General features: G+C 34.4%; 1 protein-coding gene and 1 pseudogene across 2 annotated transcripts in view; one reads left to right on the top strand and one right to left on the bottom strand.

The window, feature by feature from the left end:
• LTN1 (listerin E3 ubiquitin protein ligase 1) overlaps positions 1 to 23,619 on the top strand; it is a 46,994-nt gene extending 23,375 nt beyond the window's left edge. The window contains exons 17-30 of the mRNA XM_081300704.1: positions 1,764 to 1,923; positions 2,813 to 2,917; positions 4,092 to 4,234; positions 5,561 to 5,696; positions 5,892 to 6,036; positions 6,941 to 7,154; positions 7,605 to 7,842; positions 8,378 to 8,452; positions 12,599 to 12,785; positions 16,964 to 17,135; positions 18,331 to 18,551; positions 18,992 to 19,186; positions 20,224 to 20,391; positions 21,258 to 23,619. Of these exons, the coding sequence (XP_081156830.1) occupies positions 1,764 to 1,923; positions 2,813 to 2,917; positions 4,092 to 4,234; positions 5,561 to 5,696; positions 5,892 to 6,036; positions 6,941 to 7,154; positions 7,605 to 7,842; positions 8,378 to 8,452; positions 12,599 to 12,785; positions 16,964 to 17,135; positions 18,331 to 18,551; positions 18,992 to 19,186; positions 20,224 to 20,391; positions 21,258 to 21,320 (2,222 nt within the window). The 3' untranslated portion in view covers positions 21,321 to 23,619. The remainder of the gene's footprint in view (positions 1 to 1,763; positions 1,924 to 2,812; positions 2,918 to 4,091; positions 4,235 to 5,560; positions 5,697 to 5,891; positions 6,037 to 6,940; positions 7,155 to 7,604; positions 7,843 to 8,377; positions 8,453 to 12,598; positions 12,786 to 16,963; positions 17,136 to 18,330; positions 18,552 to 18,991; positions 19,187 to 20,223; positions 20,392 to 21,257) is intronic.
• LOC308653665 (E3 ubiquitin-protein ligase RNF220-like) lies at positions 11,483 to 12,175 on the bottom strand (annotated as a pseudogene). The gene has a single exon. The product of its transcript is annotated as an E3 ubiquitin-protein ligase RNF220-like (transcript).
• Positions 23,620 to 25,172: the final 1,553 nt, after the last annotated feature.

Here is a 25,172-nt window from a genome sequence, read left to right as displayed (position 1 = left end):
TTGTTGAGGTTGGCCTCAAACTAGTGATATTCCTGCTTCAGCTTCCCAAGCAGCTGGGATTATAGGTGTGTGCCACAGCACCCAGCTGAACCTCTCTATATCTTTAAGTTTGAGCTCTAATTATTTTTCTGACAAGTGGAGGTTGAAATGTTGAATTTCAAGAGGACTTAGAACCTCAGGAAATTTCCCCATTTGGAGACCTGGATTAGATGGAAGATAGCCTGCTTTCTCCTTAAGACTGTATTCTTTGCTTACCCCAAGGGCATCTTCTCTTTTGAGATTACTCTCTGACTCTGTTCTCCCTTGAATGTCTATCTGCTTTCCTAAATAAACCTGTCTGTGTGTTTTGGCGGGGAGGGGAAGAACAACAACTGTGATTAATGGTGTGGCTTATACGGATGGTACTAAAGGTAGAGGATTTGCACTGTGTCAGTCTTCTTGTAATCTCTCAGCTCTAAAATAGTTACTAATGGAAGAGAATATATGCTCTGTGGAAGTTAGCCAGCTGCACATTTTATTGAGGACAGGGGGAGGCAAATCCACAGTTTACAGTTTTGCTCAGAATTAATCTGTCCAAACAAAAGTGGAAATTAGAGGAATAATTCATTTTTATTAATTGTGCTGCTAATTCTTTTTTTAAAATATTTTTTTAGTTGTTGCTGGACCTTAATTTTTATTTATGAGGTGTTAAGAATCAAACCCAGGGCTGGGGATGTGGCTCAAGCGGTAGCGTGCTCGCCTGGCATGCCCAAGGCGCTGGGTTCGATCCTCAGCACCACATACAAATAAAGATGTTGTGTCCACTGAAAACTAAAAAATAAATATTAAATTCTCTCTCTCTCTCTCTCTCTCTCTCTCTCTCTCTTAAAAAAAAAAAAAAAAACCCAGTACCTCACACATGCAAGGCAAGTGCTGTACCACTGAGCCACAACCGCAGCCCCCATGCTACTAATTCTTATCAACCCTATCACTTGATTTCTAAACTTTTTGTTATTTTTATTTTTTATTTTTTTAATTTTTTTTAGTCATACATGACAGCAGAATGTATTTTGATATATAATACATACATGGAATGTACATACATATTTTGACTTGATAAGAGTTAACATAGCTTGTGAAGGTCTTTTCTGAACTAGGCCTCAAGGCTTCTGACTCCACAATCTGTATGTGGTTTTAGAAAAGGGAGCTGTGATTTTTATGTATTATAAACCTATGAATGCCAGGTTTTGTGATAGACACTTGATCATTTAATTCTCACAACAGTCCTGTGAGATAAGTTGTAGTGTCCTCAGGGTTAACTATGTATATACAGTTGAGGCGGACATAGAATTGAATCCAGACCAGACTTCTCTGTTACTTGGGCTCATGGTGGTGTTTTTTTAACCCCCTTCCCCTGTCATATTTTTAACCAATCCAAAAAAGCATCAAGAAAGATTTGAAGAGGAATGGCCTTTTGTTTTGAGACTCAGTTTCCTACTTTTTTTTTTTTCCAAGTTTCCTAATCTCAATCTTCTCCCAAGCCTCTTGAGTGGCTCAGACTAGGGCACAGGCTGCCCCATACCTGGCAAGGGTGATACTTTGTTAGACAACTCTTCTCAGTTTTCATTATCCTTGTACATCTCAAATCAGATTTGAAACTCATTTTACAGATGTTTTGAGGTAAGTGGGCATAGCAGTGTTAGAAAATGAGGCATCGAAGTGAAAATGATTGAAGAGTTTAGTCACATGTACACTTGATAATTCAGTCCTGTCCATTCTGTTAGTTGCAGAACTGCTCTATTCACTTCAGTGGTGTGAAGAGCTAGACAATCCACCTATTTTTGTGACTGGATTTTGTGAAATGCTTCAAAAAATGGACATTACATTTGATAACTTTCGTGTGCTTGGTAATACTGCTGGCCTTCTACAGCTTCTGTTTAATAGGTAAGAATCCTTTTCAATTTTTATTTTTTAAATGACCGTTTTAGTTGTGTATGATTTTGTCTTCTCTAAGGGATAAGCCCACTTCATGCTAATGTTTTGGAGGTTTGATTGAAATAATCCATATTCATGATAAATACTTAATGGATATTATTGAATATTTTGGGGGGGGATATTTGGTCTTGGCTTGTATATTCAGGGAGCAGATGTTGATGAAAGAAATAGAGCCCTATAGAAAATTTTAATTTGTTATGTGTGATCCGTCCTGCCTCTACTTTCAGATTCAATCTTTATTAAATGTTCTAGGTATGTTTTAATGTTGCAACCACAGCATGAAGTTAAGGAAAGTACATAATGAAAACAGTCATTGTGGATCTTATGGTAGTTAGGTATTTGATTTTTTGAAAAGACTTTTTGTTTAAGAGGTTATCAGTTGTCTATAATAGTTTGAGCATGTTTTATAGTGGCAGAGGACCCTGGCTTCCTCTCCAACCCCAATCCACAAATTTGACACTCACTCACAACTTTCCTCAGTGGGTATTAGTGCTTGTTGGGTTTTCACCCTAATCCAGACTAGCTATCCTCTGGAGATATCCTTTTCTCAGCTATAGTCTCTGGTTTTCAAGCTCATCACCTTTGTTGGGATTTGAGGGACTTTGGAATTGACTTGGAATGAGAGCTCAGTTTCAGTTGTGGAAGGAGAATTAAAAGCCTAAATTCCCAGTCCTTTGGGTAATTATGATACTTGCTTGGATGTGAAGTTTTGGGTGAATTGATGCCTTCACAAAGTGATTTATTTTAATTCTGTAAAAGTAGTCTAGATATCCAATGTTTAAAACTCTTTAAGAATGCTTCCCAAATGCAATGTAATTTTTTTTTCTTCCTTGTTTAGATCCAGGGAAAATGGCACACTCTGGTCTCTCATTATTGCTAAGTTGATCCTTTCCCGAAGTATTTCATCTGATGAAGTAAAGCCACATTATAAAAGAAAAGAAAGGTATTCTTATTTAAAAGTTTTTACTTTGTAATTTGTTATAATTGCTTACCTGGCAATCTCCAATTGATGAATAATGTTTAATGAATCTGAAAAACAAGGTTTAGGAAATGAGGAAATTAAAGAATGAAAAGTAAAACTTTAAAGCAACTCATGTTCTATATTCCCCCCAAATCTTTTTCTGTTCCCAACACACTTCTTTCATCATTTTATTCACTATGTGAAAATGGTTTATTTCTCTTCTCTTAAATAAAGATTATCCTATGAAATATGTTCTAGAAATGCAATAAATTTGTTACAGAAGTATATTGTGGGGTTGGATATACTAGTGTAGCACTCAGCATTCACATTAATACTTCAACTTTATCATCAGCTGAGATTCACAAACATTTTGAATTGAGTGATTCACCAAGAAGAATTTTTTAATGATATGTATGTATTCTGGCATAGTAAAAGTCTGAACTAAATTTTGATATTTATAGATCTTATCTAAAATTTGTTTTAGAACTTCTTATTTGGGATAAGTAGATGTGCTTACATTGTAAAAATAACTCAAAGAATAAAAATGACACAAAGAATAAGAAATTACATTGAGGGCTGGGGATGTGGCTCAAATGATAGCGCGCTTGCCTAGCATGTGTGAGGCATTGGCTTCAATTCTTGGCACCACATAAAAATAAAATAAAGATATTGTGTCCACCTAAAACTAAAAAATAAATATTAAAAAAAGATATAATATTGATAGTGTATTCATATATATGTATATATAATATATATATATCTGTATATATACATATTTATAATTATGTGTGTATGTTTGTACATTTTTATTTTTATTTTTTGCAGTGCTAGAAATTGACCTAGGGCCTCATTCATACTAGGCAAGGGTACTGAACCATTGCGTATACCCCAGACCATTGGTATATTTTTTAAAAAGTCATACATAGGGGAAAAATTATGTTCATCTAAAAAAATTAAGACTATATAGAAAAGAGGAGCAGTAAAACAAAACAAAACCAAGTACAATTTCATCATCTAGAATCAGCAGTTGTCATTCTCATCATAGTCAAGTATTTATATAGTGGAATTATTAGTTTTTTGGAATAGTTTGAATAAGAATTTTATGAAATAACTGTACATGTAGAATAAATGTGATTTATATTTCTTCTTTAAACAGTTTCTTTCCACTAACAGAAGGCAATTTGCATACCATTCAAAGTCTCTGTCCATTTTTGTCAAAAGAAGAAAAGAAAGAATTCAGTGCTCAATGTATACCTGCTCTTTTGGGTTGGACTAAGGAGGACCTTTGCAGTACTGATGGTTAGTTGCCTGACAATTTCATTATCTTAATAATTACTTGAGATGAAAGAAGTATTTTTTTTAATATGTAAAACTAAATGTAGCAAAGCAATAAATTGAATTACCGATGTTTTGTTCCTATTTTTTTTAATTTTTATTGTTGGTTGTTCAAAACATTACATAGTTCTTGACGTATCATATTTCACACTTTGATTCAATTGGGTTATGAACTCCCATTTTTACCCCGTATACAGATTGCAGAATCACATCGGTTACACATCCACTGATTTACATATTGCCATACTAGTGTCTGTTGTATTCTGCTGCCTTTCCTATCCTCTACTATCCCCCCTTCCCTCCCCTCCCCTCCCCTCTTCTCTCTCTACCCCATCTACTGTAATTCATTTCTCCCCCTTGTTTTTTTTTTTTGCCTTTCCCCTGTTTTGTTCCTATTTTATGCTTCTGCTATATAACAAGTTGATAAGACATTAGGATGACCGTGCCTGAAGATTGGCTTTTATCATTTTGTAGTTAAGGAATACTGTGTCCTTAAGGAAAGATTTACCCTCAAAAAAAAAAAAAGGAATGTGATCATTCCTTTTGCATCTATAGCTTTTTAAAGCCATGCCTCATTTCTCCTGGTTCAGCCAGTGATTGAACATGTAAAGGCTTTTGCAGTATTTGAAACTTTTTTTGAATTCTCTGCACTCTTAGTTTATTAGTTTATTTATTTGTTAACTTAATAAATGCAAAAATCTTCTGTATTGAAGTCTATTTTAGAGAAGACAGACATAAGTAAAGTTCCATCATGTTATAAATGATGTAGCAAAACAATAGTATGGAAATGGTAGAAAGGAAAGAGTTTCCACTTTGCTTTGAGGATATCAATGGAGATTTACAAACACAAGTATTTCAACTAGGTGTTGGAGGATAAAGCACCTTTACATAGTGGGACATAGTTGGGAAAGAGCATTCCTGATACACAAAATCATACAAGGGTACAGATAGTTCTGTTCAGCTGGTATGTAAGGTAGAAGGTTGGGAATAGAGGGTGTTAGGATGCATCAGAAGATGGATTTTGAGAATTGTAGGGATTCTAAAGATTCAGACTCTGTAAGAGCTGATCAGATTTAGAATAGTTTTTGTTTTGTACTAGGTGCTGTTATGGAGATCTCTGGCCTGTATTAATATGCTCATTTGTTAACTCTTTCATATAAGCCTTTCTAAAGAGTTTTTGATTTGGGCACTTCTCAAGAAAGAGTTTAGCTTTTCAAAGTAGACTTTCTTTTTTAGAGTAGCAATATAATTCAAAAATTTTAAACTTTTCTTTTGATTTTTGTATTCTAGGAGGTTTTGGACATCTTGCCATTTTTAATTCTTGTCTGCAAACCAGAAGCATAGATGATGGAGAGCTGTTACATGGTATATTAAAAATTATAATATCTTGGAAGAAAGAACATGAAGATATTTTTCTTTTTAGTTGGTAGGTGATTTTATATTTTTTTCTTCCCATATACAAGGTGGACCTAGGTTATGTGTAGTTATAATTTTGTATAGTAATAGGATGATAGATATTTAAGTCAGTTATTTACAAGTATATGATTTAAAACGAAGTATTTTCTAATTAAATATAATTCTTTAATATGTTTTGATTGTTTTGTTTTTATCTTCACCACAGTAATTTATCAGAAGCAAGTCCAGAGGTACTGGGTGTAAATATAGAAATAATCCGGTTCCTTTCCTTATTTCTGAAGTATTGCTCATCTCCTTTGGCACAGAGTGAATGGGACTTCATCATGTGTTCCATGTTGGCTTGGTTGGAGGTAAATTAACTTGATATATCTTTCCTTCTGTTTGGCCTTTGTGCTTACCTGTGTGTATCAGAACTATTTACTCATTGGTGGTACTGGGATTGAAACCAGGGGCACTATACCACTGAGCCATATCCCTAGCCCTTTTTATTTTTTATATGAGACAGAGTTTTGCTAAGTTGCTAATGCTGACTTTGAACTTGCTATCCTCCTACCTCACTCTCCCGAGTAGCTGGGATTACAAATGTGTGCTACCATGCCTGACTACTCATCACATTCTTTAGGTGATTTTAATTAGTCCTTTTTTGTAGATATTATACTCACTAGGGTACTGTTAGGCAGACTAGGAAAATGACTGATGATGACTATCGTCATAATTCAGTGATGAGATCCTTGAGCTGATATTAAAATGCATTTTAAGAGGATATTGGTATTCTTTTTATGACCCAAAGCAACCAGAGTTTGCTTGTGGCCTTCAGGATGGCAAGTCAGTCAGGACTGAATTGTTTTTTGAGTCTCTGCTTTACCTGATTATTAGCTGTGTGACTTGGGATTTTAAACTTGAGCTATATGATTTCAGTTTCTTTATTGTAAAATAATTTAGTGTGCAACTTGTAACAGGGCTATTGAGGTGATTGGAAATGCACATTTAATGTATTGTAACTGGGAAGTGGTAGATGTTAATATTTTCTTCCAGAGTTTATAAATAAAAAAGAGCATCTCAGAATAAGTTGTTGGTAGTATCTTACTTTGAAAAAAGTTGTTGTGATGTAACATACATAAACTTCTTCAGACTATACACTTCAACTGCTTTTTATTTTTTAATACAGAGAAGTATAAGAAGAATTTCCCTTTATTTGTTCATAGTATTCTGGTAGAAGTTGGCTTACTGATTTCATTTCTGTTGTTTCTTCAGACAACAAATGAGAATCAGGCATTGTGTTCTGTTCCACTCATACAACTGTTTGCCTGTGTCAGCTGTGATTTGGCCTGTGATCTCAGTGCTTTTTTTGATTCAACAACTCTGGATACCATTGGCAATCTTCCTGTAAATCTAATTAGTGAATGGAAAGAATTTTTTTCCCAAGGCATCCACAGTTTGCTTTTGCCTCTTTTGGTGACTGTTACAGGCAAGTAAAAAAGGGAATAATAATGAGAATGATAGAAAATAACATGTTGATAGTTTAAAACAACAGCTTTAGATGTTTGAATTGAATAGTACTATACAGTAAAAGAAAAGAGAAGAAAAAGCTTGTATATGATGCTGCATTGCAGTATGGACACAAATAGAAAAATGGCCAGTGTATCCAAAGACCATTATACATGAAAATAATAGTAATTCAGGTAATGTGAGTAGAACATCTTTATTGAATATTTGCTTGCTTTCTTAAAGAATGTAGTAAAAGTCATTAAAACAGTTGATTAACTGAAATAAGTATTCACTTCTTATTTCTAGTTAGGAATTCTGTAATGTCTATGTCTAATTTTCATTTTCTTAAATGATGTTGATCATGAATCAATCAACTTCTATTACTAACTCTCTCTTGGTATGTGTGTGTGTTTTTAATTTGTTTTCTCAGGAGAAAACAAAGATCTGTCTGAAACATCCTTTAAGAATGCAATGCTGAAGCCCATGTGTGAAACATTAACATACATCTCGAAGGATCAGCTGTTGAGTCAGAAACTTCCTGCAAAATTGGTTGCTGGTCAAAAAACAAATTTGCCAGAACATCTCCAGACTTTGTTAAATACATTGGCCCCATTACTCCTCTTCAGAGCTAGGCCTGTGCAAATTGCTGTTTATCATATGCTCTTCAAGTAAGCAATTAAGTGAATATTACCGTGGTCTAACAAATAGAATATATACATTTTTTACTTTTAATCATTGAAAAAAAAGCCAAATTAAAAATAAAAAGGAGACCTGACTATTTCAGGAACAGGAATGCCAACTTGTTTTTTTGATCTTTTTGGTCATTTTTTTTCCTTACCCAATTTATGTTGAAATAGTTCTGGCCATAGATAGTTATTTTATAAAGAACTTACTAAAAGGTATCTTCATTATAAGCCATGCATGGTGGTGCATGCCTGTAATTCCAGCAACTTGGGAAGCTGAGTCAGGAGGATTGCAAGTGTGAGGCCAGCCTCGGAATCTTAGCAAGACCCTGTCTCAAAATAAAAAGTAAAAATGGCTGGGGATAAGGCTCAGTGGTTAAGCATTGCTGGGCTTAATCCCTGGTACCCAAAACAACACAAAAGGTATCCTCATTCAAAATAAGTATTAGTCTTTGTGCTCTGAAATATGGTATAATAACTGATAATCTAATTTAAAATATTTAAAATTATCTATTTCCAGATTAATGCCTGAATTACCACAGTATGATCAGGATAATCTAAAGTCATATGGAGATGAAGAAGAAGAACCAGCCTTGTGAGTGGCTTTTTGTTTTATTTTGTCCTTTTTTGTTGTTTGTTTGTTTGTTTTTATAACTTGGTTTATTAGGTTGTCATAATCTACCTTATGTCTTTTTAAGACTAAACAACACAGAAACTCTCAATTTAGAGTACATATTCATTCTGTGGATAGACTATTTTAAAGTTATCTTGAAATGTAAAATTTACCCAAAAGGGTTTTCTCTTTTAATTGTTTCTAAATCACATTTTGGCTTGCCTATTATTCTGTAAAACTTCGTTTGGCCACATAGTAGCTGTGGAAAAGGGTGTGAGTTCAATGTCTATTGAGCTCCCACTTTGTGAAAAGTATTTAAAATGCTGCGGAAAGAATACAATAATGAAATGTCGATGGTACTATCTTGTAATAAAAAGTATAGTGTATGATAAGTGCTAAGAAAAAGGAAGGATAGCATATTATGGGTACATAGTTACTGTACACCAGGAAGATAAGCCTTTCTCTTAAGGAAGAGACGTTTAAACTGGACCTTTAAAGTTGGTTAACATGTATAACTAATTAGAACAAATTTTAAAAAATTAAAAAATAAAGTTGTTTAACATTTCAACAGGACAAAAAATAGAATATAGGTTAAGAAAATGTCATGTGCAAAGCCACTGAGGCATGAATGTTCTGGATGCCCTTGGGGAATGTTGCCACTTAACATTTTTTTACTGTCAATATCTTCTTTCGCTAAAGTGTAAGCCCTGTGAGGGCAGGAATTTTTGTCTTATTCTTTACTATATCCACAGCATTCAGAATGGTTCTACTGTCACTTGTTGAATGAAAAAAAATAAATCACTAGATACAGAGTAGGCAGAGTCTGGTGGAAGATTAAGCTAGAAGAGTAGTCAAGGGATCAGGATAAGTAAATAGGTGATGTCCTTAAAAATGGCTCTGTGTGTGTCTGTGTAACTGGGGATCGAACCCAGGGTGCTCTACCACCAAGGTACATCCACATCTGTTTATTTTTTATTTTGAGATAAAAGTCTCACTGTGAGACTGGCTTTGAACTTGTGATCTTTCTGCCTTAGCCTCCCAAGTAGCTGGGATTAGAGGTGTGTGCCACCACATGTGGCAAAAATGGCATTCTAAATTAAGATTTGAGACTTTATTTGGTAGGAGTTGAGATACAACCAGCTGATTCTAGCAATAGTGTGAGGCATGAATTATACTTAAGAAGCAAACAGAGGAGGAGGCCATTACAGAAGTTAAAAAGCAGCATGTAGAGGGCATTGTGAGAAGTAAAAAGATTTCAGACCTGGTATTTGTAAGGTGTGGCGACTACTGTTAAGGAATAGAGAAGTCCTGGTACTTGAAGATAGAGATGTTGAAGATATAAAGGCAAAAAAGCCTGAATTTGTGGTCTGAAAGAAGGAAGTCACAGAGAAGAAAGATCACAGAGGCAAGAGGAGAAAATTGAGGGTGGGGCACATGATTATAAAACAGTTTCTTTGGAGAGGCAGGACAATTACAAGTTTGAGACCAGCCTGGGCAATTTAGTGAGACTCTGTCTCAAAATTAAATAAAAAGGACTAGGAATGTAGCTCAGTTGTAGAGCAGTTGGTTAGCATGTACAAGGCCCTGGGTCAAAAAAAAAGAAGATGTAAATAATCTCTTAAATTCTCCTGGAAGTGTTAATTAGTTCAGTAAAGGAGAAAATCAACTTACATTGTTGTGAATTAATGTGAATGTTAAATTTCCTGAGAATGCCTCATCCATAGCCCTTTATTTTCTGAGACAAAAGTCTCATTACATTGTCCAGCCTTAGTCTTATGATTATAAAAGCACATGATTATTTCCTGTTTATTCTTTTGATAAATCGTGATGATTGTAACATTATTTATACTGCTAAGTAGAATGTATGCAGCAAAATAGAAAGTAAGATGTAGTGACAGAGTTCCAAGTCTGAATCCTCTCTCTGCCCTTTAGAGAATGATAAAGGATTTGGTAAAACTTGGAAGACTTACAGTTCTCCTGACTAGCTTTTGTACTAATCATTTGACTTCCTGATTGTGTGATTTTTATCTATAAAGCAGAAAGTTGAAATAGATGTTTTTCAAGTGTCATAAAGTGCTAACATCTAGGGTCCATTTTTTAAAAAATCTGTTTATATTGTTTTAATCCATGTCAAATGTAATTTAAAAGGAAAAGGACAAGTAAGTACCTTTGTATAGAATGTACAGTCATAGCATCACACCACAGGGCCCACAGGATGGACGGGGAGACAACTTTTCCCTGGGAACAGCATCTCTATTCCCAGGAATGGTTCTCAGCAGAAGGCTGGGCAGCCAGGGGTACCTTCAGTCAGCCCCAACCTCATCTTCTGCTTCAGCTCTGGACCTACTTCCTGCCCTACTCTCAACTTGTTATGAAGAACCTCATGAGCTAACACTAAAGAGGGTCATGTCTCTCAGGGCATGTACCTGATATCTGGGAGGAAAAATATACACCACTGAACACCAAGCACACGAGAGAGGGAAGGGATGACTGGAGTGGGAGAGGCCGATAGGTACCCTAAGAGTGGATGGGCCAAGCCCTCAGCCAGCCCTGAGGGAGGCACTGCTTCCAGAGGTTCTTAAAAAAAAAAAGAAAGTCATACAACTAAAGCTAGGGGTGTGGAGGGCAAAGGAGTTGTCCTATTTATAACAACATTGTAAATATACATGGTCTATATTACATGTACTTCAGTCTGGTGTTTGTATGTCTGTCCCTCTGGGAGCTGTATTTCAAGAGCCTTGCCTCTCTACTCCCCACCCCACCTCCCTACCCCACCCTGGGAACAGAGGCCCAATGGATATGGTCCCCAGGCTTGGTGGGAGCTAGCAGGCAGGGCCTGGGCCTGAGCCTCCACTCTGGCTCCAGAGTCCTGTGTGTGTATATCTGTGTGCATGCATGTGAATGTATGTACATGGGGATCCTGTGTGCATTATGTACAAGGGGAGAGGGTCACTGTCACAGAGGATGGGAGCAGGTGAGGCTGCTTGGGCGAGGCCCGCCTGGGTGGCTAGCTCACAAGTAGATCCTCTGAAGGTCTCTAGGTACTGTGATGGTGTTGCACTGAGGGCAGAGCTTCTTAGAACACAGAGTCCACAGCCAGCGTTCCTGTAGTGTACAGGCCAACACTGGATTGACATTAGGGGCAATGAGTATGAATCAATGCAGATGAGGCATTTGTATCGCTCAGAGCCTTCAGGGCCTCAAACATGGTCACAGTTGAATCAGAGATTTTTCTCCATGTCCCTGTTCTTGCTTATCTTCTGCATGACCTCCTGCTTGCTACTTTTTATCTTTGCTGGTGAATGGCATGTCATCACTGGCCCATTTAGAGAACTCAGGTGTGGCGCAGGTCCTGGGAGGGCCACCATTTAGGACTGCTTCCCTGGAATGCTTCTTTCTCCTTGGCTTCACCAGGCTTCGCGCTGACACAAGAGATGACAACGTCTGTCTCCGTGTATTGTGGCTTCCCATACTGTCATCCCCATCCACATCCAAATCAGATCACTGTCCTGGTTCTCGAGGCTGTACATGAGGAAGCCAGAGCCTTGGAAGCCGCCTTCTGGGAGAGCAGTGACCCATATCCCTCTGCCCACAGCACTCATACTTTTCAAAGCGGTTGCTGTTTTCTTGTTCTATGTTCACAGCATCATCCTCAGCCATGCAGGAACCTTCCTTCTGGGCCTCATCTTGCTTTTTCCATTTCATTTCCCCAATCTACACATTTAGTCAGGTGTGCTGGTTGGCTCCCACTCCCAGGAAGTTGTACTTCCTCCCTCCGGTCCCCTGCTTCCCCGGCTCCCCCAGTCCATTGGCATAGCCATTGGGGGCTGTTCTAATGGGACCCCATGGCTGCCACGTGGTACAGCCCCAGCCCCGGCCTCCATTGCTCTGGGCCCCAGGTGGCGACAATGCTGGCGGATTCTAGGGTCCATATTTTATAGCATATCTTTTAGATTTGTCATTTGTCGTTATGTGAAATTAGGAGTTAAAATTGGTTGTATAAAGGAGAACATTTTTAAAAGGGTTTTGGAAAATAGCGATTAAAAAAATGCTTGAAGTTTATAAATACTAAACTGTCAGTATGTTAACTTTTGAAGAAAATGTTGCTATTTAAACATTGATTTCTAGGTCACCACCGGCAGTATTGATGTCACTTCTCAGTACTCAAGAAGACTTGCTGGAAAACGTTCTGGGGTGTGTTCCTGTTGGGCAAATAGTTACTATTAAGCCACTAAGTGAAGACTTCTGTTATGTTCTGGGGTACCTCCTCACTTGGAAATTAATACTAACTTTCTTCAAAGCTGCTTCATCTCAGGTAAATAAATGTGTGGCAACTTTTTATTTTCCTTCATGCTGGTGATCAAATCCAGATGACAACTTTTCTAAACAGCATCCTTTTTAGAACAAAAGGGGACATGCCTTACATTTTAATCTAATTTTATCTGACCAAGTTTAGATAACTCTGCTATTACTTACTTTTCTTACTACTTCCTTACTCTTCCAGATATAATTTTTTTTTTTTTTGGCAAAATAATTAAGCTCTGAAATGCAACCTCATCAGTTTTTATTCTAACTGAATATAGTAGTCACACACCTATTTATTATAAGGAACAATATTTCATATAGTTTTTAATTTTGTACTGTCATAGTAATTTCAAAAGAACCGGCATGGAATCTTGGGTTTTTTTTTTTTTTTTTTTGGTGGTGGTGGTGGGGGATACCGGGATTGAACTAGGGGCACTCGGCCATTGAGCCACATCCCCAGCCCTATTTTGTATTTTATTTAAAGACAGGGTCTCATTGAGTTGCTTAGTGCCTCGCTATTGCTGAGGCTGGCTTTGAACTCTTGATCCTCCTGTCTCAGCCTCCTGAGCCTCTGGGATTACAGCATGCACCACCATGCTGGCAGGAATCTTGCTTTTTAAAAGTGGTTATGTAAATAGAAATTTACCTATTAGAAAAATCAGTATTCAGGGAAAGATCTATGAGACATTACCTGTGTAATTCAAAGTGTAATCTAAATGGAGAAAATATCCTATTGTAATTATTATGCCCAGAGTATTCCAGCAGCCACTAGATGTCTCTGTTGTCTCATGTTTGGGAAGAAAGCTGTCTCATTATCCAGGAAGAAATTGGGAAGATCTACTCTAGTTTTTCTTTCTTTCTTTTTCTTTTTTTTTTTAATATTTATTTCTTAGTTTTAGGTGAACACAATACCTTTATTTTATTTTTTTATGTGGTGCTGAAGATTGAACCCAGTGTCTCACGCATGCCAGATGAGCGCTCTACCTCTATGCTCAGCCCAAGCTTTTATTTCTTTTAGAAAAAAATCTCAAATCTCAATTGAATCAGCCTAATAAAATAAGTGCCACCTTTGATAGGTCAATACAAAAAGCTTAGTTTATTACTTCATATTTAAAATGTGATTAAATATTGTGGTATTCCTTTCCACTGTGATTTTTTCAGAATTATTAAAGTTATTGTTTGTGTTGTTGCTCACATCCATATTGTGGCAGAAATACATCAGTTTATATGTCTTTACATTTGTATATGTAAGGAGAAGATCAAATCAACGTTGATCTAGTTGTTACATAGATTAGTTTTATTTGTCTTCAGGCCTGTCACAGTTTGTGACTTATACTGGTTTTATTTGCTTATGTTTTTCAAGAAGTCCTTGTTAAGCTTTTACATTTGTTTCTTAAAGTATTGTTGATCTTTAAAAGATTGCAGCAGATTGAACCTCTGATATAGAAGAATTTTTTTTATTATCTTATATTCAAAAATCAGGAAAATGGCCATCTAGCATGTTTTTATTGTCAGGATGTGGGCAGGAGTGCAGATAATTATACAGCAACATTTATTATTGAGCCTGAAACCTGAACTGAGCTGTGAAGATAATGTCAGAATAACCCAGTAAATAAAGCAAATTAGATAAATCCTGAAATTATGGGTTGTTTTAACGTTCTTAAAAAAAAAAAAAAACTTCTAGCAAATCAGATTGAACTGGAAACAAAACTCTGTGTTTTTTAGATTTATTGAAATATATTTCACATCCTATAAAGTTTATGCATTTCAAGTGTTTTGGCTGTTTTAGTATATTTTTAAAGTTGTGCAACCATCACCACTAATTTTATAATATTTTTAAGATCCCCCAAACAAACTCATATCTTAATATGAAAATGTTCTGGGGTGTGTTCCTGTTGGGCAGATAGTTACTGTTAAGCCACTAAGCGAAGACTTCTGTTATGTTCTGGGGTACCTCCTCACTTGGAAATTAATACTAACTTTCTTCACTTCCCATTCCCTCTTAAACCCCATGGTTCTCAGCAACCATTAATTATGTTCTGTCTCTATGGATTTGCCTATTCTGGATATTTTATGATAACTTGATAAATTGTATCTCCCTTATTTCACTGAGCACAATAGCTTTTAGACTTAATCAATTTTGTAGTAAACAATTCCATCTCTGAAAGATCTTCCATTGTCAGGATAATACCACATTTTGTGCATCCATGGGTGGACATTTGTTTACACTTTTGGCTGCTGTGAATATTTCTATACAAGTTCTTGAGCATGGGGTGTCCGGGTCATGTTCATAGTCTAGGTTTTTTGTTTGTTTGTTTCTTTTTATTAATTTTAAAAAACCCACTGATCTAATTTTAAAAAATTTTCTTTCTCCTCCAATTTTTTAAAAAAATATTTATTTATTTTTTTAGTTTTCAGCGGATACAACATCTTTGTTTGTATGTGGTGCTGAGGAACGAACCCAGGCCGCACGCATGCCAGGCGAATTCGCTACCGCTTGAGCCACATCCCCAGCCCCAGTTTTTTGTTTTGGAAAAAAAAAAAATTATACTTACAGAGAAGTTGGAAAATAATTTGAATGAAAAAATCACACACCCTTCTAGATCCACAAGTTTTTTTTTAACATGTTGCTAAATTTGCTTATGTTTTCTCTATATTTACTTAAAGTCTTTTTATTGACACATTGTAACTATACATATTAGTAAGATTAATTATTATATATTCATACATGTACACAACATAATTTAGTTCTATATTTTTTTTCTGCTGATCCTCCTTTGAGATTTAAGTTACAGATGTCAGGATGCTTTGCCAAAAGTATTTAAGTATATAATTACCTAAGAATAAGGGCATGATATAAGTAAGCATAAACATTCTACAAGAGCAAAATGTAATCATTATATTTAAGAAATATAATTTTGGTACATGAATATAGTCTAATTTATATTCAGATTTCTATAGTTGCCTCATATTATCCTTAGTTTTATTTCCTTCTCTATTGAGGATTCAGTCAAGGATCATGTTTGCATTTGTTTGCTTTATTTCTTTAGTTTCTTTAACCTATAATTCCCATACTTTTCATGTTTTTCTTGTTGTTTTGGATAGCTGTTTGTAGCCTATCATGTAATTTTTGATTTTTGGATGTTTCTGATTGTTTCTGTTTTTTTAGATGTTTGGATATTTCTGGTAGATTCTGGTTAATAACTTAGCAATAGTACTTACTGCCCAAGTTTGTGATGTATCCTCAGGGTGTTAGTTCAGGAGGCATATGTCAGTGATTTTATTGGTGATGTTAAATTTTGATTGCTCAATAAAGGTAGTATCCACAGATTTCTCTATTGTAAAGGTACTTTGATCAACATGTTTTCAGAATCAGTCCCAAATCCTATAGCTTGATCATTGTATTTGAGTAGTCATAACATTCACAAAATGGTGTTTTTGTACTAAGAGATAGATATATGGTATAGTAGGAGAATTAATGTTAAAACAAATGAAAATACCAAAGAACTACAAAGTAAATGTGACACAAGTATCACACAGATACCTTTGGTGCTTCCAGTGGTACCAGATTTTCCTGTTTTTAAAAGAGAAACCAGAAATCCGTATTTGTATATGAAATTTCCTAATTGATAAACAAGTGAGGAGACCCCAAGACATAATGAACTACTAACTAGTTTGTGCTTTCTATACTAAAAGGATGATGTAGTTTTGATAATAGGTTATTCTTGAAAATGGGATGAGTTTTGTTTTACTCAGGAATTTACAAGATTAAGGACTATGGTGTGGAAGGAATGTGGGGCAGACTTGGGAGGACAGTGAGCAAGTCAAAGTTATCTGTGGAAAATGGTGAAAAGATTTTCTTGGCTCAGTGACTCCAAGCCATCCATACTGAGCATATTAATGGACACAATTTGAGAAAAAGTTAGAAGCATATGTGTAATAATGAGGGAGGAGGGGTTAATGAGAAGTTCTGCCAGTCTGAAGAAAGGAGCAGGGTCACATCATATGATACATTTGGAAAGTGAGAATATGGCATATATCTTGTATGACTCTTGCATGTAGTTGAGTGTTCAAATTAATGCATTTTTTTATTGTGTTCTTACAATTTGTTACAGTTTGTTTTGTTCTTTTCGGCTGATGGTCTTGCTTTAATTGGATTTGCTAACAAATTCTTTGCCTTTCTATCAGCTTCGGGCTCTGTATTCAATGTACCTTCGGAAAACAAAGAGTTTGAATAAATTACTCTATCACCTCTTCAGGCTTATGCCAGAAAATCCAACCTATGGAGAGACAGCTATTGAGGTTTCAAATAAGGACCCTAAAACTTTCTTTACTGAGGAGCTCCAGCTGAGTATTAGAGGTCAGTAAGATACAGATTTGTGTCCTTTCCTAGAGACTAGGCTCAGACTAGGTTGTAATAAACTTTACCCTGGGGCATAATGACAAATGTGAGTCCTAGCTAAAGAATGTTAAAATGCAAGATTTTCTGAACTTCTTTAAGTAGGACAAATAAATCTTATGGATAAGATTGTAGAGAATTTAATAATTTTTAAAGTGTAGAGGTTTTTATCTTTTACTCTATAAGCAAGTATTGGTTATATGATAATATTTTGTAGCCATGTTAATAATAAGTAGTCTTCAGTTAGGAAAACAAGATGAGTAAAATTTGTTTCCTTCACTCTAGTAGCTCAAATATTAGACAAAATGGTAGACACAAAGTCATTTAGCTATACTACAACATTATAAATACTAAGAATAAAAAGTTTTTAAATGTCTTAAGAGAGCTGAACTGTGTCTTGTGAATATTAAAGTGATTATTCTAGGATTTTTGCACGCAGCTCAGTGAGCTCTGGAGAAAGAAGAGGAGGCCAAACTCCCTTTCATAATTTATGACAAAGAATATGTGGGCTCCATTTTATTTGTGGTCTTTTATGTGAAATACAGAGTATTATTTCTAGGCAGATTTTAATTGTCAGGTGGGATTTTTTACTCTTACTTCCTTTGTCGTTCTTTTGTAGTTTTTTTTTTTTAGTTGTAGTTGGACACAATATCTTTATTTTATATTTTATTTATTTATTTTTATGTGGTGCTGAGGATCAAACCCAGGGCCTTGCACATGCTAGGCAAGCACTCTACCGCTGAGCCACAATCCCATCCCCTCCTTTGTCATTTTTTTTTCTGTTTTACAGAAGATTTTTTAATATTTGTTTTAATTGTACATGATAGTAGAATGTATTTTGACATATGTATATACCATATTCTCTATATGTATGGAGAATAACTTCTCATTCTTCTGGTTGTATGTGATATAGAATTATAATGGTCATGTAATCATATATGCACATAGGATAGTAGTGTCTGATTCGATTCTTGCGGTTCATTTTGAATGTGTGGCAGGATGCTAATACTCTAGGGTTCTGGTTTCTCTGGTGTGTTTGTTGTATGAGCTAGACACTCTTGTTGATTAAGGATGACTTTCTAAGGAAAATACTAATACAAGGCTGTTGTTATTTGTAAGTGCATATAACTAACTAAGAATTTTATTTTTTCTTCAGAAACTACAACTCTTCCGTACCATATTCCACACTTGGCTTGTTCAGTCTATCATATGACTTTAAAAGATTTGCCTGCCATGGTTAGGCTGTGGTGGAATAGCAGTGAGAAGCGTGTTTTTAATATTGTAGATAGATTTACAAGCAAGTACGTCAGCAATGTTCTTTCTTTTCAAGAAATATCTTCTGTGCAAACAAGTACACAGCTATTTAATGGCATGACGGTTAGTATTGTCTTTTTCCAGATAAGTTTACAAATTGGTTATATCTATCATTATAAATATCACAGAGTTGTAGCTCTTGATTCAGAATTTACAGAAATCTGTCTACCTTATTTTCTGATTGTTGTGTTTTGAGAAAGATATGGTAGATATAGAAGTAATATTTAATTCTTAGGGCATCTTTTGTCTATTAAAATGATATATGACAAACCTAATAATAATATGCAGTTTTATGAATAGCATATTTTCTTTTAACACAAACTGTGTCAGAAAATCACTGTGAAACATGCTAAGTATACTTACTTATTAAATGGCTTGTGTCAGATAAATGAATGTTTACCTGTTTTTTCCTTGTGAAGACATTAGCTGCTAAGTCAACCTAACAAAATGTGTTTTGAATGGAAGAAAGGAATTTGGCAAAAATATTACCTTTTGTGTTTTAGGTTAAAGCTCGAGCTACTACTCGAGAAGTAATGGCTACTTACACTATTGAGGACATAGTCATTGAACTTATAATACAACTGCCTTCAAATTATCCATTGGGTTCAATAACAGTGGAAAGTGGGAAACGAGTTGGAGTGGCTGTTCAGCAGTGGCGGAACTGGATGCTGCAGCTAAGCACTTATCTCACCCATCAGGTAAGGTTTTGCTCATACACTTGGATTCCCAAACTAGAGAGAGAGAGATTATGTCTTTGAAGGGTAGTTAAACACAAACTGTTGTTTCTTCTGCTTAAGATATGTGCTTAAATATGCCATCTCTGCTTTAGTTTTTAAGGCTTTATAATTTATTTTCTGGTGTATGAGAGGGATTGATTTTATTTCATTGGCAGTATAGAAGATGTAGAATAATATATGGTATTAAGGAAATGGAAATTGAGACTTTTTTGAAGGATAATGGACTAGTGAATGCTTTCTTTCTGGGCTACTTTTTTTTTTTTTTTTGATATCAGGGTTTGAACTCAGGGGTGCTTGACCACTGAGCCATATCCCCAGCCCTATTTTGTATTTTATTTAGAGATAGGGTCTCACTGAGTTGCTTAGCGACTCACCATTGGTGAGGCTGGCTTTGAACTCGTGATCCTCCTGCCTCAGCCTCCGAGCTGCTGGGAGTATAGGCATATATCACCGCACCTGGCTCTGGGCTACTTTTATGTTTCAACTCTTCTTTGGTTAGAGAAATCCCACTTTGAAAGACCTTTGAACTATAAACACATTGTAAGTCTCCTCTAGTTTTCTTTGAACATTGTGATATATCTCAGACATTCTGCATTAAAGAAAAATTAAAACATTTTCACCAATATTGTGAAGCTGGAACAAATCATTTGAGAAGGTAAAGTAATCTGATCATTTTTGTTAATAGTTGAGAGATCTTTAGGTCATTTATGATTTAATTATTAAGAGTTTCGTCAAAAAAAAATCAAAACCATAGTTCAGAAGCCCTTGAAGTTTAACTTTAATGGAGAAAAATTACATCTGTTCCTAAAAACTTTGGAGATTATTAAAAAAACAAAACAAAACAAAAAAACCAGCACTTATAAAACTTAGAAGATGTGAATGTAGTCAGGCAGATTGTCTTCTTCCAGAATTATAATTCAACTTTGAAATTTGTGAAATTGAGAGTAAAAATAACATGGTCTTCAGTATATACTGATTATTTTTCTCTTTGTTAACAGAATGGAAGTATTATGGAAGGCTTAGCATTATGGAAAAATAACGTAGATAAACGTTTTGAGGGTGTTGAAGATTGCATGATCTGTTTCTCAGTCATTCATGGTTTCAACTATTCTCTTCCCAAAAAAGCCTGTAGAACATGCAAGAAAAAATTCCATTCAGCCTGTTTGGTAAGTCTGAGGCAAAATTAACTTTCGTATGTTTTGTGTATTCTTGATGTTTAACTTTGGGAAAGAACACAATTAGTAATTATTATAGAGACTTATAGCATCTAAGTACTTTAATAAAAGGATATTTTTTTCTTTTTTTATAATATAATTATACATAATATGGGAATTATTATGCCATATTTATACAAGCATATAACATAATTTAATCAGCCTAACTCCCCAATACCTTTTCTTTTTTCTTCCCCCTAATTAGCTTGCTGTACTCTACTGATCTCTCTTATATTATTATTTTGATTAGTGCATTATGATATATATAAGTGAGATTCATTGTGGTATATTCATACATGATCATAGCACAGTTTGGTAGATTTCATCTCCCCTACTTCCGGTGCCTTTCTCTCCTTCTCCTTCTGAATCCCCTTCCTCTACTCTATTGGTCTTTCTTCTATAGTGGATATTTCTAATGGAGCTCTTAGCACTCAAGAAATGGATAATCAAGTGAGATCTAGACATGAGAAAAGATACAGGAGTTGAGCTGGGGCCCTCTGGCATCAGAGCCCTTTTCACTTTTAAACATCATGTCAAAAAGGCAATTCCCTATGTTAACTTGCTTCACTGGTCTTTCTTATGTTTTTATGGTTTTGAGCATGAGCCTAGAAAGAAGGAATCTAGGATAGCCTCTGGAAGTTATATACTATTGGAAGTAATATTCACTTGTGCTGATTTTGTGTTCAGACGTGGGGAGAGAAAAATTTTAATATTATCCCTTAATATTATCTTATCAATTTGAAGGTTACTTTGATGTATTTTTATGAGATGATAGCTTTAAAAAATTCTCCTAACATTTAAAACCTTTTCTTTTTCAGTACAAATGGTTTACATCTAGCAACAAGTCCACCTGTCCACTCTGTCGTGAGACCTTTTTCTGAGATTTTTTTTCATTGGAAGTGATCCCTGAAGTAAATTAAGCAAAGGCATTGGATTTGGATCCAGCTTAAGGTGTTGATGTGAGAAAGCCAGTCAGCATTACTTTTAAATAGGACCTTCTCTGGAAAATTATTTTGGTTAATGTGATAATCTTAAAATCAGGTTTACCTATCTTTAGATTGCTTTGTAAATGTTTGGAAACTTTTTCTTTTACAAAAGAATATTACATATTTGAGAGAAAATATTTATATTAATGGTTTAATCTCTTTGTATATTTAAAAATGAATACAAAAGCCCTAAATTATAGAATTAAAATTTGTGAAAACATTGTACAACTATATTATAACTTATAAACCCATTCGGTTTGTTGGTCTGTGTTCTAGAATAGTCCAAGAGTCAGCCAAAATGAATTGAGAGAGTTGATTTAAGACTTATTTATTAGTTATGACAGCAAATTTAGTAGTGTTTTGATTTTTTAGATTATTTTAATGATAAAAATTAACTGTAAGCTATTAATATGGCTTATCTTAAGCTATTTGAAGCATGCTATGAAATCCTATATAAAAGAATGTAAACTGAACTTTAAGGTGCCTCCGTTTATCAAGGGTTACGAAATTCAGAAAATTAAATTCATGACACTGACCTTTTGCTTGTGGAAGAATTATTTCCATCTATTAAGTGAAATTTGAATAGTAAATTTGTCAGTGAATTTATTACTCATTTTGAGTGTATCTTCAGAGGGTGGGAATTAGAAAAGGTAATTTGATTATTTCATTTGTGAAGCAAAATGGAAGTTATCCCTCTATTGAGAGGGAAGAAATACATATAATTGGAACTTTAGGATTGATGGAAAAACCAACATTTAAAAATGTTGTAGGAGGCTTTCAATTTTGTAAGCAAATTTTACTATTCTAACTAGCCAAAGTTACACTAAATAAGGGATTTAGGGAAGCTAATTTTTTTTTCAGCATCCAGAAATGAAAATTACAGATTTTAGTACTAAGTAAAATTAAGTATAATAGGCTGAAGTGTATGTGTAGGTAAAAACCTGCCTTTTGCCACAGCACTATTACTCTTAAAAATTGTGCCCAAAGTATAAAAGTGTAGAAGTTTGGAACTTAGAATAATTTTATTACAGTCTTCCATTTCATGGAAAATAGCATATCTAATAGTTAGGCTATTTAAGAGATCAGCTAATCATTTGTGTTGCAAATGTTTAATTGGCAAAAGCAACTCATGTTAAATAAAATTATTGCTTACCATCAACTGGGTAAAATGACTATTATTGAAATAGTATGAATGTGGTCAGAGGATTATAGTTGAGAGTGAAATATAATGTGTGAGTTGCACATCTCTTGAGTTGTATTTGTAGGTGTAGTGTCCTACACAGTTTTGTTCTTGAAAGTTTTCTTTGTAATATCTTATTATTTTCTAGCCTTGAGACTCGGAGTCAGTAAATGCAGTACAGATAGCAAAAATTCTACTACCTCTTCTTGACCCCTCTCTTAAAATATTCTCTATGTCTGTCTTTGACATAGTAATCCCAAAGGATTGTGTTACTCTCCTGTGAAAGTTACACACGTTTCCTTTAAAAATGGTTTTATAATAAAACTTTGTTTATAACCTCTCCAGTATTGGTATTTCTTGGCTTCTCACTCAACCCCAAGTAGGGGGGAAAAAGAAGGAACAATAGAGCATTGTTTTTCTACAGAAGTATTAAGGCAACAGATTTTTGTTGAAACAGTGTAATTAAGTAGTTATAATTAAATAACTACTCTTCATACTTAGGACTCTTAATATATGTATGTCCTTAAGACCTGTAAGTATAATTGTAAAGCTTGTTACTGTTTATATTTAGAAAAAACTTTCCAAAATAATACTGAAGTTTAGAATATTAAATTAATTTTATTTATAATAGTTTTAACAATTATAAAAAAGGATAGTAGCCTTTAAAATATTAGCATAAGGACATTATAAAATTGCATGAGATTCAGACCTCATTACAAAATTATTAATTTAAAACCCCCATTGCAGATTTTAAAATTTATTTTTGATTATTATTTATCTCATGCTCTAATGTATGTGCATATGTTTTGTGGTTTACATAATGTTATTGATAGATTTTTGTGGTGTGAATATGTTACTTGATTGATATACCATATGTGCCCATTAAAATTCTTTTTAATTACAAAATATTTCAAATATACAAAAAAAAATTAATATAAATGCCCTTGTACTCTTCACCTTCTATTTTGCCATATTTGCCTCTGATTTTTAAAGAAATAAAATGTTACTCTTTTGTACTGCTCCCGGCGCCATTTTCCTCCTTCCCCCCGCAGAGCTAGCCTCCTATTCTGAAGTTGGTATGATTTTATACTTTATCATGTATTTGAATCCATAAATAATATGTAGTGGTTTTTTAAAAAATTAGTCATAATATCCTACTATAGGTAATCTTTTGTAACTTGCTTTTTTACTTACTATAATTGCTGTTTAGTATTTATTTACCAGTCTTTCCACTGATGGTCATTTTAGTTATTTTTTGCCATTTTGAACAGTGCTACAAGTGTACATTCTTTGTCATTCTTCTTTATTTAAATGATATATGCCTCAAGGTGGAATTCCAGGTAGTAGGATATGTGTACTCTGACTTTAGATCATTGCTCTCCAAAGTGGTGTGTTAGTTTGCACTCCCAGCAGCCATGTGAGAGGATTCTGGTTTTTTTTCTACCTTGTCACCAACACTTAGTCTTAATCAGAATTTTTAAGTTTTCTAGTTGGAGGGCTATGAGATAAGTAGCTCTTTAATTTATATTTTCCTATCTGCCAAGAAACAGTTTCTTTTATATTTATTGTTCATTGTTTTATAAATTTGTTGTCCATAATCTATGCCTGTTTTTCTACTAGATTACTTGCAGTCTTCCTGATTACCTGTTATAGAACTTCTAGTATGTGGCTTGTCTTTAACATGGTCTTGTGAATCTTTGATTTTGCAGAAATTTTTCAGTTAGTTTAATCAAATTAATGATTCTTTTCCTTTATGAATGAACCTTTTTTTTGTGTTAGGTTTTAAAAATTTGTTCCTCCCCTGAGATTAAAAAAAGAAGAAAGAAAATTTGATTATATTTTGTCACAAAAGTTTTAAATTTCAAAAATGTGCATAATTAACCAGCAATATATACATATGTATATTAAATGTATATATATATATATATTTATTTATATATATTGCTGGTTAATATGTGTATTTATATATATATATATATATATATATATATATATATATATATATTTATTTATTTACTGTTGTTAGATAGAATTCTTACTCCATATTGATAGCAGTTCTTTATTTTATTTTGTTTTATTTATTTGAGGTACTGGGGCTTGAACCAAGTGCCTCATTCCTGCTAGGCAAGCACTCTGCCACTGAGCTATATCCCCAGCCCTCCACATTGATAGATATTTATGATAGCATCATTTAGTAAATATAAATAGTACACTCATTTCCCATTAACTTTATAGTGCCTCCTGTTTTATATTACTATATCCTTTTGTATGTGTGAGTTGGTTTCTGGGCTTTATTTTGTTCCCTTGATCTATTTATCTATCTTTTACTAATTCTACATTTTTAAAAAAATAGCTTTATAATTAGTTATGAGAAGTTCTTCAGTCTTGTTCTTTTTCCGTGCTTCTTGACTTCTTTGGAGCTATCCAAAGAAGATAGCTCTGCTATGACTTCTGCTACCTAAAAATCTTGTCTCTTTCATTTGTTTAATATCATGATCAATCAGTTCTTACTAGAATAGGTCATCTTGGGGAAGAATTGGACAGTGAATGTCCAACTTAAGTTTTTC

Source organism: Spermophilus citellus, assembly GCF_964194105.1.
Source record: "Spermophilus citellus genome assembly, chromosome: 7".
Lineage (NCBI taxonomy): Eukaryota > Metazoa > Chordata > Mammalia > Rodentia > Sciuridae > Spermophilus > Spermophilus citellus.
The sequence above is the reverse complement of the archived record's forward strand: the minus strand, read 5'-3'. Positions and strand labels throughout refer to the sequence as shown.